This window comes from Triticum aestivum, chromosome 5A (genome assembly GCF_018294505.1).
Source record: "Triticum aestivum cultivar Chinese Spring chromosome 5A, IWGSC CS RefSeq v2.1, whole genome shotgun sequence".
Lineage (NCBI taxonomy): Eukaryota > Viridiplantae > Streptophyta > Magnoliopsida > Poales > Poaceae > Triticum > Triticum aestivum.
This window is the reverse complement of record NC_057806.1, coordinates 134,255,347-134,270,467: the sequence shown is the minus strand read 5'-3', so window position 1 is coordinate 134,270,467 and position 15,121 is coordinate 134,255,347. Positions and strand designations below refer to the sequence as shown.

General features: G+C 48.1%; 2 protein-coding genes across 4 annotated transcripts; both read right to left on the bottom strand.

The window, feature by feature from the left end:
• Positions 1–3,221: 3,221 nt before the first annotated feature.
• LOC123102637 (putative glutaredoxin-C14) lies at positions 3,222–6,903 on the bottom strand. 2 transcript variants are annotated; one of them, XM_044524055.1, is made up of 3 exons: positions 6,779–6,903; position 4,996; positions 3,222–3,407 (listed from the first exon to the last, which is right to left on the bottom strand). In XM_044524055.1, the coding sequence occupies exons 1-3, from the start codon at positions 6,901–6,903 to the stop codon at positions 3,222–3,224; spliced, it is 312 nt and encodes a 103-aa protein (XP_044379990.1). The 2 variants fall into 2 exon arrangements, with proteins under 2 accessions (XP_044379990.1, XP_044379991.1); XM_044524056.1 differs by lacking the exon at position 4,996 and adding an exon at positions 3,632–3,649 and having other exon boundaries at positions 3,222–3,390.
• Positions 6,904–8,741: 1,838 nt separating this feature from the next.
• LOC123102635 (rRNA-processing protein FYV7) lies at positions 8,742–14,829 on the bottom strand. Of its 2 annotated transcripts, XM_044524053.1 has the most exons (4): positions 14,504–14,829; positions 13,551–13,657; positions 13,057–13,340; positions 8,742–9,009 (listed from the first exon to the last, which is right to left on the bottom strand). In XM_044524053.1, exons 1-4 carry the CDS (start codon positions 14,697–14,699, stop codon positions 8,997–8,999), a joined length of 600 nt encoding a protein of 199 aa, XP_044379988.1. In that variant the 5' UTR covers positions 14,700–14,829; the 3' UTR covers positions 8,742–8,996. The 2 variants fall into 2 exon arrangements, with proteins under 2 accessions (XP_044379988.1, XP_044379989.1); XM_044524054.1 differs by lacking the exon at positions 8,742–9,009 and having other exon boundaries at positions 12,919–13,340; positions 14,504–14,819.
• Positions 14,830–15,121: the final 292 nt, after the last annotated feature.

The window sequence follows — 15,121 nt, the reverse complement described above, 5'->3', positions numbered from 1 at the left end:
CCTGTAAGTAATTGTAGACTCAAAGCAAAGTGAGGGTGGAAATAAATGATGGTTGAGTAAAGTGCGTAGTAAATTAAATAACATGTAAAGAAATATGAGAGACAATGAAAGTAACACATGAATTAGCATAGGAGTAAGGCATTCTCAGGAAATCTAAAATTTCCATTGGTATGTTTCTACCGTGACTTATGCTACGATACAGTACTATCTAGATACTTGAGCCACTCTTGAAGTTTATGTTGTGCGGATCCGGGTACAAAATATGTTCTACTCCAGATAGACTTTGTACCACACATGCCACTACCGTAGTTTCCCCTTGCAGGTCATCACTACAGTAATTAAGGGTTTCCCTGTGGACATAGCCTCTCTAAATGTTCTCCATAATTCCCCTGTCAATTGCAAATACTAGGAGTGAGGGCTTTTACTGTCACCTTGAATTACCTCCGCTTCCTAACCTTTACAATGAGATTAGGCCTCATGGGGAAAATGCTGAGTGGGACCCCTTTACAACATTCACGAAGATTATTAAACTAAGTATTCAATAGAGGATCTCATATCCTTATTAACGTTTCAGCTCCAATACATATCAAGGTTCATTCATATCCCCGAGAACTTGGGGTTCTACTCGTACATAGGAACAACAATCATCACATGGATGCCGGTGGTAAACATGGGTGGATCAAACAAGTAATACACGTAGTGATCCACAAGGGTTCATTATTACAACGAGATGGATGACGCGACGATGATGATGGGTGATGGAGGGTGATGATGTTGGCGCTCCCTAGTACGTGGTGGTGAATATGGCGATCTCCTCATTGCCAATTCCCCCTCTGGATGCCTTCGGAAGGCTAGGGTTCTACGTTCTGGACGAGTTTCTGGTATCTATGTGTGCCTGATCTCTGATCCGATCTCGCAATGTGGAAGTAGTCGACCAGGAGGCGGTGGCGGCGCTTGGTACATCCACTGGTAGGAGTGCAAGTGCTTGCGCTCCTACCAGATGCCATCTTGCACTCTGGAGGTTCTGTGTGGCCTCCAACTTCCTCCCAGCTGCTTCGTTCTTTTATGATAGATAATAATCACTTTAATTGACATGATTCCATCATCATTTTTTTGGAGTTCTTTCCTTAATGCTCCATTTACTTCCAAAGACGTATCCTAGGGGAAATCGACAAAAAGCAGTGCACAAACGCAGTAAAATTCCACGAAGCCTACCGTATAGGCACAAAATAAAGATTAAGGGCCTCTTTGATTCACGGGATTGAAAAAATGCTGGAATAGGAAAAATACAGGAAAACTATAGGATTGCAGGTGTAAAACAGAGGATTGAAAAACAGTGGAAAAGTAGAGGAATATGAAACAAATGGAGCATTTGAAATGCAGGAAAGGAATGCATTATTTAGTAGAGAAACCATGCACCACTCCAAACTGGGCTAGACACAAGCCATACACATTCACTGGCACGCGCTCACGGAAAGCATTGGTTGAGTCATGCGAGGAATATGGTATTCAGCTCTGTCCCTCTTGCCTCGGTCTTTGTGTAAAAAAGAGGTCTGACTCAATGTTTCACTTCCTACAAAATCACAGGAAACCAACAGTGTTCCTCTGTATCGGAATAGTATTCCTCCGGACTGGTTCCTGCAAATCAAACGGCGCTACAGTAGCAAATCCTATGGAACGAGCATTCCTACGTTTTTCCTATGAAAAATCCTTCAAATCAAAGGAGGCCTAAAAACATCACATAATTTGGGATCATAATCGACGCGGGCGAGGACGCCATAATCCGAGACGCGGGCCACACACCACGAGCGGAACCGGGCGAGGAGAGGGCGGCGACCGGGAGGCGCTGGCCGCGCACCGTGCCTGCCCGTTCGCCGGTGGATCCAAAGGACCAACTCCTCGCAATGTGCTTCAATGCTCCCTCATGATGGTGGAGACCGACATGTGCCAGCCGGCTCCGCCACAAAAACACCAAAGCACTCTCGCTCGGCATCGAGCAGTCGGAGCGCGAGGTTGCGGCGGAGCCAATGACCAAGGAGAAGGCCGAGAAGGCTGCCTGGCTGGCCAAGGCACAGGAGCGTACAGTTCGAAGGATGGCCGGCATCATCTCCTCCTCCCACGACGACTCCGACCTCGCCTAGCCCTCCAACGGATCCAGCTCCAACGACAAAGCCCCTCCGGCCGTGGACGCCTACATGACGGGGACAGCCACACCGGTGAGCACAAGGGGAGGGGCGACAAGGAAATGGTGATTTTCTTCGCCCTTCTCCGTCCTTCTGTTTTATCTAATAATTAATTATAGATGCATTTTAATGTGTTTGTTCACTCGTACTCAATAACTCTAGGCACGGTACTCTGAGTGCACCGCCAAACCCAAGTCACCGTGTATTATCATCACCACTTGCCGAACAAGATGATGTTGCATGAAGATGAAGGGGCACACCCGCACACTCTGATCAAGAAATTAAAATTCAAATTGTCCCATGGCATACAGGACCGGGGAAAAGACATCACCACATCATCAAAGCCATCCTTTTGCAAACACGAAATGCCGCACCTCAGAGGGAGTCGAACGTCATCACGGGAGCTTCAACACGTCGTACTCATGCACGTGCCACAGAGCCATTGTAGTAGAGGCCGATGGCGCCTAGACGTGGCAAGCCAAAGCCGTAGTATTCCCGCTCCACCACATACCTATTCGCGTCGCCACCGTTGATGATGCTGCGTCGCCAACCAAGCCGTCAGCCAGCCTCCGAACAGCAGCTGGACCACCAGTCCACCACTGCCAGATCAGGGGAGGTGCCGATGTAGTATTTGTGATGGAAAATAATTATAAATAACAAATAGGAGACGATAGTAAGCTACTATGATCAATATGCAATGCAACTATACACAATTTTTAGGTTAGAGATGTGCACATATCATTTGATAATGAACTGTTTATACATTTATTTATCAACTAGCTCTTTGAGAAAAGGTTGTGCAGGTTCTTTGAGAAAAGATTGTACACCTGCACAAATAGCGCTGGGATTACGACACGAACGTCGCTCGTACGTAAAACTCGCTCCTAGCAAGCTATAAGCCTTGCTATTGTCGGAACAGGATTGAAAAAACCAGTTCGATCGATGCTAACCAGGCCATTAGTTAGGTTATTCTAAGAAAATGCATATACTTGACACTCTTTGACAAAATTTTATTTCTCAGGTGGCACCTGCATTCCTCTATAGCCAGAGGGCACCTGCATTCCTCAGCATTGGGACGAGCTCGCCGCTAAGATGCATGGACATGACCCTGTTTGTCCCGCCGACAAGCTTCCCGCCGATGAACACCACTGGAACAGATGGGCCTTTCCCGAGCATCTTGAGGAGAGCTCTCTCCATCTCCTTTCCCCTGGGGTCTTGGTCGAGCTCATTGTGACGCCCCCGATTCAATCGTACACTAATCATACACGCAAACGTGTACGATCAAGATCAGGGACTCACGGGAAGATATCACAACACAACTCTACAAATAAAATAAGTCATACAAGCATCATATTACAAGCCAGGGGCCTCGAGGGCTCGAATACAAAAGCTCGATCATAGACGAGTCAGCGGAAGCAACAATATCTGAGTACAGACATAAGTTAAACAAGTTTGCCTTAAGAAGGCTAGCACAAACTGGGATACAGATCGAAAGAGGCGCAGGCCTCCTGCCTGGGATCCTCCTAACTACTCCTGGTCGTCATCAGCGGGCAGCACGTAGTAGTAGGCACCTCCGGTGTAATAGGAGTCGTCGTCGATGGTGGCGTCTGGCTCCTGGGCTCCAACATCTGGTTGCGACAACCAGGTAGAAGGGATAGGGGAAAAGAGGGAGAAAGCAACCGTGAGTACTCATCCAAAGTACTCGCAAGCAAGGAGCTACACTACATATGCATGGGTAAAAGTGAAAAGGGCCATATCGGTGGACTGAACTGCAGAAAGCCAGAATAAGAGGGGGGATAGCTAATCTTGTCGAAGACTACGCTTCTGGCAGCCTCCGTCTTGCAGCATGTAGAAGAGAGTAGACTGAAGTCCTCCAAGTAGCATCGCATAGCATAAACCTAACCGATGATCCTCCCCTCGTCGCCCTGTGAGAGAGCGATCATCGGTTGTATCTGGCACTTGGAAGGGTGTGTTTTATTAAGTATCCGGTTCTAGTTGTCATAAGGTCAAGGTACAACTCCAAATCGTCATGTTACCGAAGATCACGGCTATTCGAATAGATTAACTTCCCTGCAGGGGTGCACCACATTCCCCAACACGCTCGATCCCATTTGGCCGGACACACTTTCCTGGGTCATGCCCGGCCTCGGAAGATCAACACGTCGCAGCCCTACCTAGGCACAACAGAGAGGTCAGCACGTCGGTCTAAATCCTATGGCACAGGGGTCTGGGCCCATCGCCCTTTGCACACCTGCACGTTGCGTACGCGGCCGGAAGCAGACCTAGCCTAATGGCGTTCCAGTCCAATCCGGCGCGCGTCACTCAGTCGCTGACGTCACGAAGGCTTCGGCTGATACCACGACGCCGGGATACCCATAACTACTCCCACGTAGATGGTTAGTGCGTATAGACCAAATGGCCAGACTCAGATCAAATACCCAGATCTCGTTAAGCGTGTTAAGTATCCGCGAACGCCGATCAGGGCCAGGCCCACCTCTCTCCTAGGTGGTCGGAACCTGCCCTGTCGCTCCGCCTCAAAGATCCACTCGCGGGTGCTCCTACGAGCCGACCCGTCTTTAATCACCACATGTATCATGTATAAAGTATATAGTATATACCCGTGATCACCTCCCGAGTGTTCACGGCCCGGTAGTATAGCGTGGCAGACGGACAAGGATGTAGGGCCACAGATGGTACTACTAGCATCCTATACTAAGCAAGTAGGATTGCAGGTAAAGGTATCAACAGTAGTAGCAAGGACAGGCTATGCATCAGAATAGGATTAACAGAAAGCAGTAACATGCTACACTACTCTAATGCAAGCAGTATAGAGAAGAGTAGGTGATATCTGGTGATCAAAGGGGGGGCTTGCCTGGTTGCTCTGGCAAGAGAGAGGGGTCGTCAACAGCGTAGTCGGTCGGGGCACCAGTAGCGGCGTCGGTCTCGGTGTCTAGCGAGAGAAGAGGGGAAGAACAATAAATATTTAAGCAAACAGATGCATAGCGATGCATGACATGACAAGTATCGGTGCTAGGGGTGCCCTAACACGGTACGAGGTGGTACCGGTGAAGGGGGGAACATCCGGGAAATTATCCCCGGTGTTTCGCGTTTTCGGGAAGAGGAGCCGGAGGGGGAAAGTTACGCGTTCTCTATGCTAGGGTTGCGTGCCGGACGAACGGGTTGCGTATCCGGAATCGTCTCGTCGTTCCGAGCAACTTTCATGTACAAAGTTTTTTCCGAGCTACGGATTAAAAGATATGATTTTTCAAAGTTTTAAACACTATTCTGAAATTATTATTAATTAAAAAAAAGGTGAAATTGCTATGTGCACCCAGCAGAGTGCACACAGCAGGGCCACTAGAGGCTGACAATGGACCCCGTTGACCAGGTCAACTGTTGACTGGTCGACTAGGCAGGGGACCCACATGTCAGTTTCTGACAGTGTTGACTAATTGACTAATTAGGTAATTAGCAGGTTAATTATCAGGATTAATTAAGTTAATTCATTTAATTAACAAAATAATTATTTTAATTATTATTTACTTAATTAATTTTATTTACTCATTTAATTTTAAATTTTAATTAATTGATTTTTTTAAACAACGTTCTGGGCTGGGGCCCACTTGTCATCGACCCATGCGAGGCCTCACATGCCCAGCCTCACAGAGGAGGCCGGCGACGTTCACGGCGGTTCGTGGTCACAACAAAAAGGGGGCGGCGTCGATGCGGTGCCGCGGCGGGAGAGCGGCAGCGCCTAGCAGCGAGGCAGCAACAGCAGCATCATGCAGCGGTGGAGCGCGAAGGAAGGAGGCAGCGGCAGCGTCAATCGTCGGCAGCAGCAGGCGAGGCACGCGGAGTCGTAGGGCAATGGCAGCGGACTCGGGGAGGCGTCGGGGTCGCGTCCGGCGAACGGCGGCGAGGTGCTGTAGGGCGGAGGCGCGGTCCTCGGGCGCGGGCTCGCCGGCGAGGTGGGGCTCCAGCGCGGCAAGTGATCGGGCGGAGGGTGCTCGGTGTCGCTGGAGAACGAGAGGGAGTGGGGGTCTCGATCGGGAGGAGTGGGGGGGTTCGTGCGGGAGGAGTGGGGGGGTCGTGCGAGGCGACGGGATGGGCGCCGCCCAGATCCAGGGGGCGAGGGGAGTGAGGGGGGGATCGGGGACGGGAGTGGTGGACGGTGGGTTAGGGTTTGGGGGGGGGGGGGGGGGGGGAATGGATAAGGGGAGGGGGGAGGCCGGTTGGGCCTGCGCCCGAATGGGCCGGCCAACTGGGCCAGTAGGCCGTGGGAGGGGGTTCCCTCTTTCTTCTTTTTTTTGTTTTGTTAGTTTCTTTCTTTTATTTATTTTCCTTTTCTGTCTTTATTTATTTTAAAATACTTAGGAAGTTTATAAAATTGTGTTTATTACACCATATTGACCTATGTAAAATATGGCATCTCCCGAACACTTTTGTTTTAAATTTTGAAAAACTTTTATTGTTTGCTTTGATTTTGAAATTTGAATTCGAATGGGATTGAATCATCGCGAGGTTTACAACAGTAAGAGTGGTGACGAGGCATCATTAGCAGAGGTTACTGTAGCTTGATTATCCGGGCGTCACACTCATGCACCAGTGCATTGACACCCAGGTCGCAAAAGAGCCACGCCATGGTATGGCACATGCAGCAGGAGCTCAAAGTGAAGATCACCACCGCTCGCTCGGACGCCAGCTTCATCACGCAGTCCATCTGCCTTCTAAGTAAGTTCTAATGGGTTATGTGTGTACGTGCACGGATCTCTGAACGTGCTTTGCTTTGAGGTTTGAAGAGGACTTTGAAATGTGATTGAGCCTTGTGTAGCTCTAGCTAGTTATTGCTACCTTGTGTTGTGCCAAAGAGGAAACCTGGATGGTTTACTAGCACAGGGGTGGCTTCCTTTTATAGAGCTGCAAAAGGGCGGTGCTTCTTTGATCTTTCTATGCACTAGCTAGGGTGTCCTTCATGCATGGGTTGGGTTGGAATATCCGGTGCAAGTAAGATCAGGAAGTGTTTGGAACAGATCAGTGTGATCTAGCAGCCATCTTTAACATTGCACAAAGAGCATTTTGGATTTTTCTAGAAAAAATAAATGAAAGCTCCTAGCTAGCATGCCTGGGATTGGCGCCATTGGTTTGTTCAAAAGCATATTGGTTGATATCCAAGAGGAGATGAGATTAGATAATGCACGAGTGGAGCCGTGTTCTGATCAACATGGACCCAAACACGCGACTGGAATAATCCGATTGATTTTCTAAGTGTTGACCTAGCTAGAGGGAATCTCGTATATATGCCTACGGACTGATCCTACTTTTAAATCGATCTATCTATTGGCTGTTTGTCAAGCCAACTAATCTTCAGGAGAACTAATTAAGACTTGGAAGGAGTGGTCAATCCTAATTGACTCATGCAAGTATGGTAATGGGTGATAGAATGCACAGGCCACAGATTAAGATCCACCAGTGCCCATATCCACCAGTGCATCGAGTAGAAATTTGGAAAATAAAGTGGTCGGAATATGAGTCTCATCATCGATAGTGTACTCATGCATACTATCTCAAAGCGGCCAAGCCAATGGGATGAAATTTCAGTACGAAAACAGATGAACAACTTGATTTTTGCTGGTTTTTACTTAACTAGGTCACTCTGTTCTACATATTTGCCCTTTTTCTCAGTGACTCATTTCTACTTAATTGAAAGGCAGTGCTCCTGTCAGTTTCATGGAAGTATAGATGAACAGAAGCTTGCAATGGTGAAAACGTGTCAACCTGCGACAACAAGAACCGTATCGACAATGACGCGGAATGTCGATATGGTACGGCCAATACTTTGCTTGTAAGGAAACCGATTCCGACTAGCTACCTCAGGCTCGCCTGGTTTCTGGTTAACCGGCAATGAGTCGCCACAGGTTCAGAGAATAGCATCGTTGACAGAGCTCTCAGGGCTCCTTTGATTCAAAGGAATTGCATAGGATTTTTGGAGGATTTAAACCCTTAGGAATTTTTTCTGTGATGCTCATTTGATTCATAGGATTGGCATCCTTAGAAATTTTTCCATATGATCCATTTGTACTACATTTTGGAAGAAAATTTCCATCCACTCAAAGCTCTTTGTAGAATTCCTTTATTTTTTCTAATGCTATCAAACATTCTTTCAAATCCTGTAGGATATTATGGGACATGTCACCCTATTCCTACATTTTTCCTATTCCTTCATTTTAAAAATCCTGTGAATCAAAGAGGCCCTCAATCTCTCATCACTCACACTGCCTTATCTGCAAGCACAGAATATGTCCAACTTGCCTGCTTTTTCTCTCAAGATTTAGCTGCTTGGGCTTTGAGAAACGCCCATCATCGACATCGGCCTGGCCGTATCAGATATGAGGCGCCGCGACACCGACGGCGGTGTCATCCTTGCTTTTTCTTTGACATCCTCACCGAATCGATCCTACTAAAAAGCTCTGCCGAAGCAAAGGAAAGCACGGAGAGAGGGAGAGAGAGATGTTGCATGTGACACCACACAGTTGCTACATGTATGGTGGTACAAGCATCTACACAAAGTCAGATATATATTACCAGGGTGTTTTTTCCAAAAAAAAACTGCAGTTTTAACACATGACGCAAACATCCCAGCACTTAAGAATAGAATATATGTCTTGATATAGATATCCTTTATCCTCTAGATTTGCCTTGATACTCTTCACCTGGAAAGAAAAGGCTAGTGTTATGTAGTAGCAACCTCCATAGCTAGCTCCTCAAGGATCTTATGGTTCTTCATCAATTCTTGGCTCCCCACCCTCTCAAGGGCTAGCCTTGGCTCCTGCAAGAAGAATGTGTAGTGCAGCTCTTCAGATGAATCTAGCATGCACCTCACATTGCCCAAAACATAGAAACTCTGAAGTTTACATGTGCGGCACGCTGACAGAAAGACTGCATTTTATGTACACCTGAATATGTGAGAGATGTACTAGCAAATACTTTTGAAATGCAACTGGAGAGGTGTGGAAGCGCCTAGTAGTACATTTTAACAGTACTGTGTGTACTTGATTCTGATTCTTTGGCACATTGACATGTGGATCACAAAGGTCTAACCTAGCAACTGTACATCGCTGATGCACATATGCCAGCCTTGAGGTGCCGACACCTATGAGGATCTTATTCCTTGGCTCTTTATTGTTTGATAAGCCTAGCTAAGCTTGCTGATTACCTGGCTGAAACCCTAACAACAACCAATATCATCAGATCCTAACATATCACAATCTTTGTTGAAATAGTAATTTAGTACTGTCCAGCGATGAACTTTGATCTTTTGGTTGTCCGGTGACTGCTAGTATGTGAATTATGCCCGAATTGTTGCTAAGTGTGTTAATTTACGTAATTGTCAGTTTACGTTGGATGGGTCGCATGGATATGAGGAAAACGACTGCAGAGGCAGCCAAATGAGGGGTGATCAGTCACGGTCCGCAGTCGCGCCCGACGTTTGAGAGGCCAGATTTACAAGGTGCTGATGTAGATGCTCTAACAACCCGAGCCTTGAGAGCCTTCCTAAAATCAAGTTCCTGATGAGACGGCATGCGCTCCTCCTACGCAAGATCCAAACAATGGATGATTTCTGTGGCCACCGCAAACTGTAACCACAGGTTACCAATCGTCTCATTGCTCCATCTCCTGGTCGCCTTTACAGTTCTAGTGAGTTTAATGTGAAGATTTCAGAGAGCATAAGATCCCCTGACCGACCGACCCCACGCATTGGCCACGACCTGCTCGAGGCCCGGAAGCTGAAGCTAAAAATATTTGAAGTGAGAAAATTCCTGTTGGTTCTGTAATTCTGCTCCCCGACAAGCAGCATTGGTTAATGGCCAGAGATCATTGTTGAAATAGCGTGCATGGTGCATGCCTGGAAGAGGCCATCCCATGCAGGGGAACGAAAAACCCTGTCCAGCTTACGAAGAGTAACATCTTATCTTTCGCTGACCATGTAAAGTGTCTCCCATTTAACTTGATTTCTTTTGGATCAAGGCGATCCATCATTCCCCTGAAGGAGCCCATGCCTCTGTTGTTAATTTTTCGAGAAAACGCAAAAGACTTTTGTGTTTCATTGTATTGAAAAGAAGGAGTTTGGTACAATCCTCCTAGGAGGCGAGTTTACAAGATGAGTACAGGCACACTAGTGGACATCCCAGGTTCTGTGGCAGGATGGCGCGGAGTCCTAAAGCTCCAGCTCTGGCCCATAGGGCAGCCTCTTCCTTAATCCTAGCGATCAGGGAGGTAGCCGACGGGGATGCGCCCTCAAAAACGCATCCATTGCGATGCTTCCAAATCATACAAGGGATAAACAAGGCAGCGGAAGCCAATCCCTTGTGCATAGGTTTAGGGGTGTCTTGTCTTGCAGAGCGCCACCAGTCGTGGAGAGTGGCATCATCGTTGGGCAGCGGGCAGGAGAGGCGCAGCCATGAGAGGATCTCGTGCCATACCTGGCGGCTGAAAGGGCATTCCAGGAGAAGATGATGAACCGTCACCGGAGCCTGATCGCATAGTGGGCAGCGCTGTGGGTGCGGCAGGTTGCGTCGCGCTAGGCGGTCTGCCGTCCAGCAACGGTCAAGGTTGGCAAGCCAATGGAAGAAGCGCACACACTGCGGTGCCCAGCACTTCCAGGTAAGTCTCCAAGCCTGGCATCGGGTGGAGCCGTGGAAGGTGGCAAGGTATGCGGACTTGGCGGAGTACTCGCCGTTCGCGGTCCACTTCCAGCGAATGCAGTCCGGCGCGTCGCTGAGGGCTGTTTCGACGATCATGTGCCAAGGGCGTAGGTATTTGCCAATCTCCGGGATGCCAATCATGCCGTGGATGTCGGTGGCCCATTGGTTCGCATGGAGGCCGTCCGCGACAGTTCTGGACTTGCGACATCGCTTGGGGATGTGAGCGTAAAGGAGAGGCGCAATCTCACAGATCGCACGCCCGTTGATCCATGTAGAAGTGCATGCTCTAGCCAATGCAACCAAAAGACCGATCTGATGGAAGAGACTAGACAGCACATTATACGTCAACACTCCCCCTCACGTGTGGCTCTCTCGGGCCTAAACGTGGACCGAAAATGGGCTGCAATTTAATTGCGCCAACCGGGTCTTGAACTCAAGACCTCTTGGCTCTGATACCATGTAGAAGTGCATGCTCTAGCCAATGCAACCAAAAGACCGGTCTGATGGAAGAGACTAGACAGCACATTATACGTCAACAATCCATCTGTCCTCCCAGAACAGGGTGTGCTGGCCATTGCCGATTGTCATGGTAGTGGAGGCGAAGAAGAGTGCGCCCTCCTCAAGCGTGAATTGCAAGTCAAGGCCACTCCAGGCCCTGCTATCAGACTCGGCTGAGCCATTGCCACCGCATGCGCAAGGCGACGCCGATGCGCTCAAGGTCATGGACGCCGAGGCCGCCGAACTGGATAGGCCGACAGACGCGCCGCCAGTTGACGTGGCAATTGCCTCTGTTGTTAATGTTCAGATTATTCTTATCCTTCAGACCATAGGGTCGTCGGGGGAGTGTGACGAGAGCCTGCTCGCTTTCCTTGGAAACGGAGTTCAGGAAAAGCGTCCAAACTCGTTACCGTAGGCAGACATGATGCAGCCTAGCATTGGATCCACCGAGGAACGCCTGTCCTGGGATGGGCTACGATGGGAGCAGTCCAAGTTAAAAGGACGGGTCCTTGGTGATCATCCTGTCAGTCTGCTGCGACTGAACCTGCTCGCTGTTAGCAGCACTAGGCATAATGGCCCGAGTCTGCTGCGAAGCAATGGGGTAGTCATCTTGATCGTCATCGAACTGCAACCTGTTGAAGATGGTCGGCTTAGGCGGTGCACCGTCCTTCACGACAAGCTCCCATATGAAAGTGCATGTGACAGGGCTAATGCTTCCGGCCGACGCATCCGAGGGGACCCCACTCTGTCCACTGTAAGGATTATCTGCCAGGAATAGCGGCTCCGAATCATCCAGAGGCACGAGATTGCAGCAGGGTAAGATCTCAGAATCCTCGGGGAAACACGAGTCGCCGATGTCAAAACCAAAGATCAGGCTCGAGGAAGATGCCAGACGACCAGGCTGCTGGAGTGAGTTTGTTAGGATCCATGGCCCAGATCCAAGCGTTGAGGCAAGCCAACTCCTTGTCCACCTCCGGACGAAGTAGCACCTCATCCACAAAACGGAGCAAGTTGATCTCCAGGTTGATGCACATGTGGTGGGCGAATTCTTCCTCACCTGCACCTCTACAGAGCTCAGGAATGAGATCCTCAAGGCTGATGGCTGTCTTGTGGGGGGCTTGAACTTGCAGTCGTCCTTGGTCTACGTACAGGGTTAGGATCTGTATCGAGGGCCTACCTCGTCAGGCCATATCTCTTGAGACCTTGGCTGACCTATGCAAGCCTGGATCTCAAGCTATCAATACAGATTTTAGTGTCATCCCTAACAAATGTAGTTAAAAAGGGCGCGCCTAGGCTCTAGGCGATAGCAAAACGCCTGGCGCTTAATTGCACATTAGCGTAAGCTTTGGGCAGAAAAGCAAGGCAGTGGGAAAACGCATAATTAGCGCCTAGTGCTTTTTAAAACTCTGCCTAAGATTAGACTACCCACAGTGCTCTCCGACCCTCAAGCTCCCACTAAACATGGCTACAATCTCCAATCCAGAAGCCCTAACAGAAACATAGTGTGGGCCAAGCACCAGTATCCTGACTAGAGATTCCAATGAAATCCAAATATGCATTGCCAAGATGTATAAACTGATGCAACAGAAATCAACTAATACAAACTTATCACTGCACTGGACTGATTTGTTTTAATTAGTGTGGCATTAGTCTTAGAACATATCATAACTCACTTGTTTGAGCTTTCTAGTGCAGTCTCCAAGAGATGCTCAATCCTGTATTTCATCACAGGCTGCCCGGATCGTGTCCTCTTGAACATCTTCTCCCTAAGCTCCTTTCTCTTTGCTTCAGACTTCTCTCGCTCCTCCTTCTTGGCCTGTATCATCGCATCCCGCTCCTTCTTTGCCTTCTCGTCCTCTACACGTTTCTTCTCGTACTCCACATTCAAGCTTTGTGAAGTGCGCTTCTTCCTCTTATCATGTGGTTTTGGCACATCCGATGCATCAGCACCTCCTTCCTGTAAATGTAAATTGCATCAAGACACAAAAACTACCTGTACACTTGTAGAACAAACAAGATAAGTGGCCTTGTCCTCTAAAATTATTCACGTTTTCATTGTCAAAAATAAAGGAATATATAAGCCCATCACAACTTCCGCTATCCACTTTGGTCAAATTATCACTTTAAACATAAAACAGCCTTGGTGGTTGGTACCGAGGAGAATTACCTCAAGGGTTGGAAATTGTGGAGGATAGTTTGACTGATTTTGGTGCTTCTTCGACTTCTTGTACTTGCTAATCAATTTAGCATTCCTGTAGAACTCCTTCTGCTTCTCTGCAAATGAGAGTAATGATTAATACCAAATCAGTTCTGCTGATAACTAGGAACACGACTGCAATAACCAGATGAAAAGCAGCACATATCATATAGGCATATGATTTGAAATGGACACACACACAAAAGAAAAAATCTTTGACAAACAGGTCAAATTTACATGGCAAGTACCAGAAACAGATATTGTATTAAGCAGCAAGTACTAGAGTGAATTCAAACATGTTTAAGCACGCTATATGATTTCAGCTATCAGGTAACAGAAACTCATTTTGAGTAATACGTTAGGTGCCAAATTGAACATGAACGGCTGTGATAGTAAATTTCCAGTGAGAAAACTGTCCACGAAAACAAAAACTTAGATGAGGAAATACTATTCTAGTAAGGTTAATACATCTTCAAGTCTGAACGACTTTCTTTCTCCAATTTCATCAATGTTTCTGAATCATGTAGATGAACCCCGGTTGACCGTCTCCCCCAGCGCACTCAAATTACGATGAGCTTTCATCAAAATTCATGATCAAACTAGGCTAAGTGAGCACATAGCAAACCAAGGAGACAAAATGAGAAGATTGTGTTCCTATGCTCGAAGTCCTAAAACAATAGATTTACTCGTAATTCCAACAGGGTAACACAGACATAGTAACTACGAAATTACTAGTCGGCATTCAAAATTAATCAAAACCCTCGAGCATTTGGGGACAAGCAAGACAAAATCTTATCCAGCAATCCGGTAGAGGAAACAACTTGGCGAGAAATTATAGCAAAACATTACACGCAACAGACAGACAGACAGGTCGCGTGCGGTTTCCGCACCAGCGTCAGGGCACGAAGGCAGCAGTTACTCACTGATGAGTGCCGGGTTGTAGCCGGTGGTCCTGGACTTGGCGTTGGCGAAGGCCGCGAGGGAGAGCGCCCCGCCGCTGCCTCCCAGCCGCTGCTCGTTCCGCTTCTTCCCGCCCCACCTCCCCTTCCCCTTGTTGAACCCTCCTCCTCCGCTGCTGCCCGCCGCCGCCGCGTCATCGCGTGGTGGCGACCGTTTCATGGTGGGTGATAGTGGTGGTGGTGGTGGGCTGGTGGCTCGTGTGCTCGTTCAAACCCTAGGAGCCCAACTGCCCAGGGGAAGAAGAAGAAGAAGAATTATCCCATGGTCTTTGGGCCGGTTACCGTAGCCTATCCGGCCCGGTATGCCTACTTTCATTTATGTATCCCTCAAAACTGGTTACTCAACAAAAAAATGTATCCTTCAAAACTGGTTACTCAAAAAAAAAAAATGTATCCCTCAAAACTGGTTACTCAAAAAAAAGTCCTGGTGTACTCCATGTCGTGTTTTAAGCTTCCCCGTGGTTTACGCGAGCATATCAACTCTCTCATTCGCAAGTTTTGGTGGGGATCAAAGGAAGAGAAGAGGAAGCCAAGTTAAATGTCCCGAAGTGTTATAGCGAGACCAAAGCATTGCGTTGGCCT

Excerpts from the sequence above, each read along its gene's own strand:
- LOC123102635 (XM_044524053.1), bottom strand. The coding sequence starts at position 14,699 with ATGAAACGGTCGCCACCACGCGATGACGCGGCGGCGGCGGGCAGCAGC. Across the intron at positions 13,658-14,503 it reads CTACAACCCGGCACTCATCA|AGAAGCAGAAGGAGTTCTAC; the intron begins GTGAGTAACTGC and ends TCTCATTTGCAG. Across the intron at positions 13,341-13,550 it reads CACAATTTCCAACCCTTGAG|GAAGGAGGTGCTGATGCATC; the intron begins GTAATTCTCCTC and ends TTACATTTACAG.
- LOC123102637 (XM_044524055.1), bottom strand. The coding sequence starts at position 6,903 with ATGGACTGCGTGATGAAGCTGGCGTCCGAGCGAGCGGTGGTGATCTTC.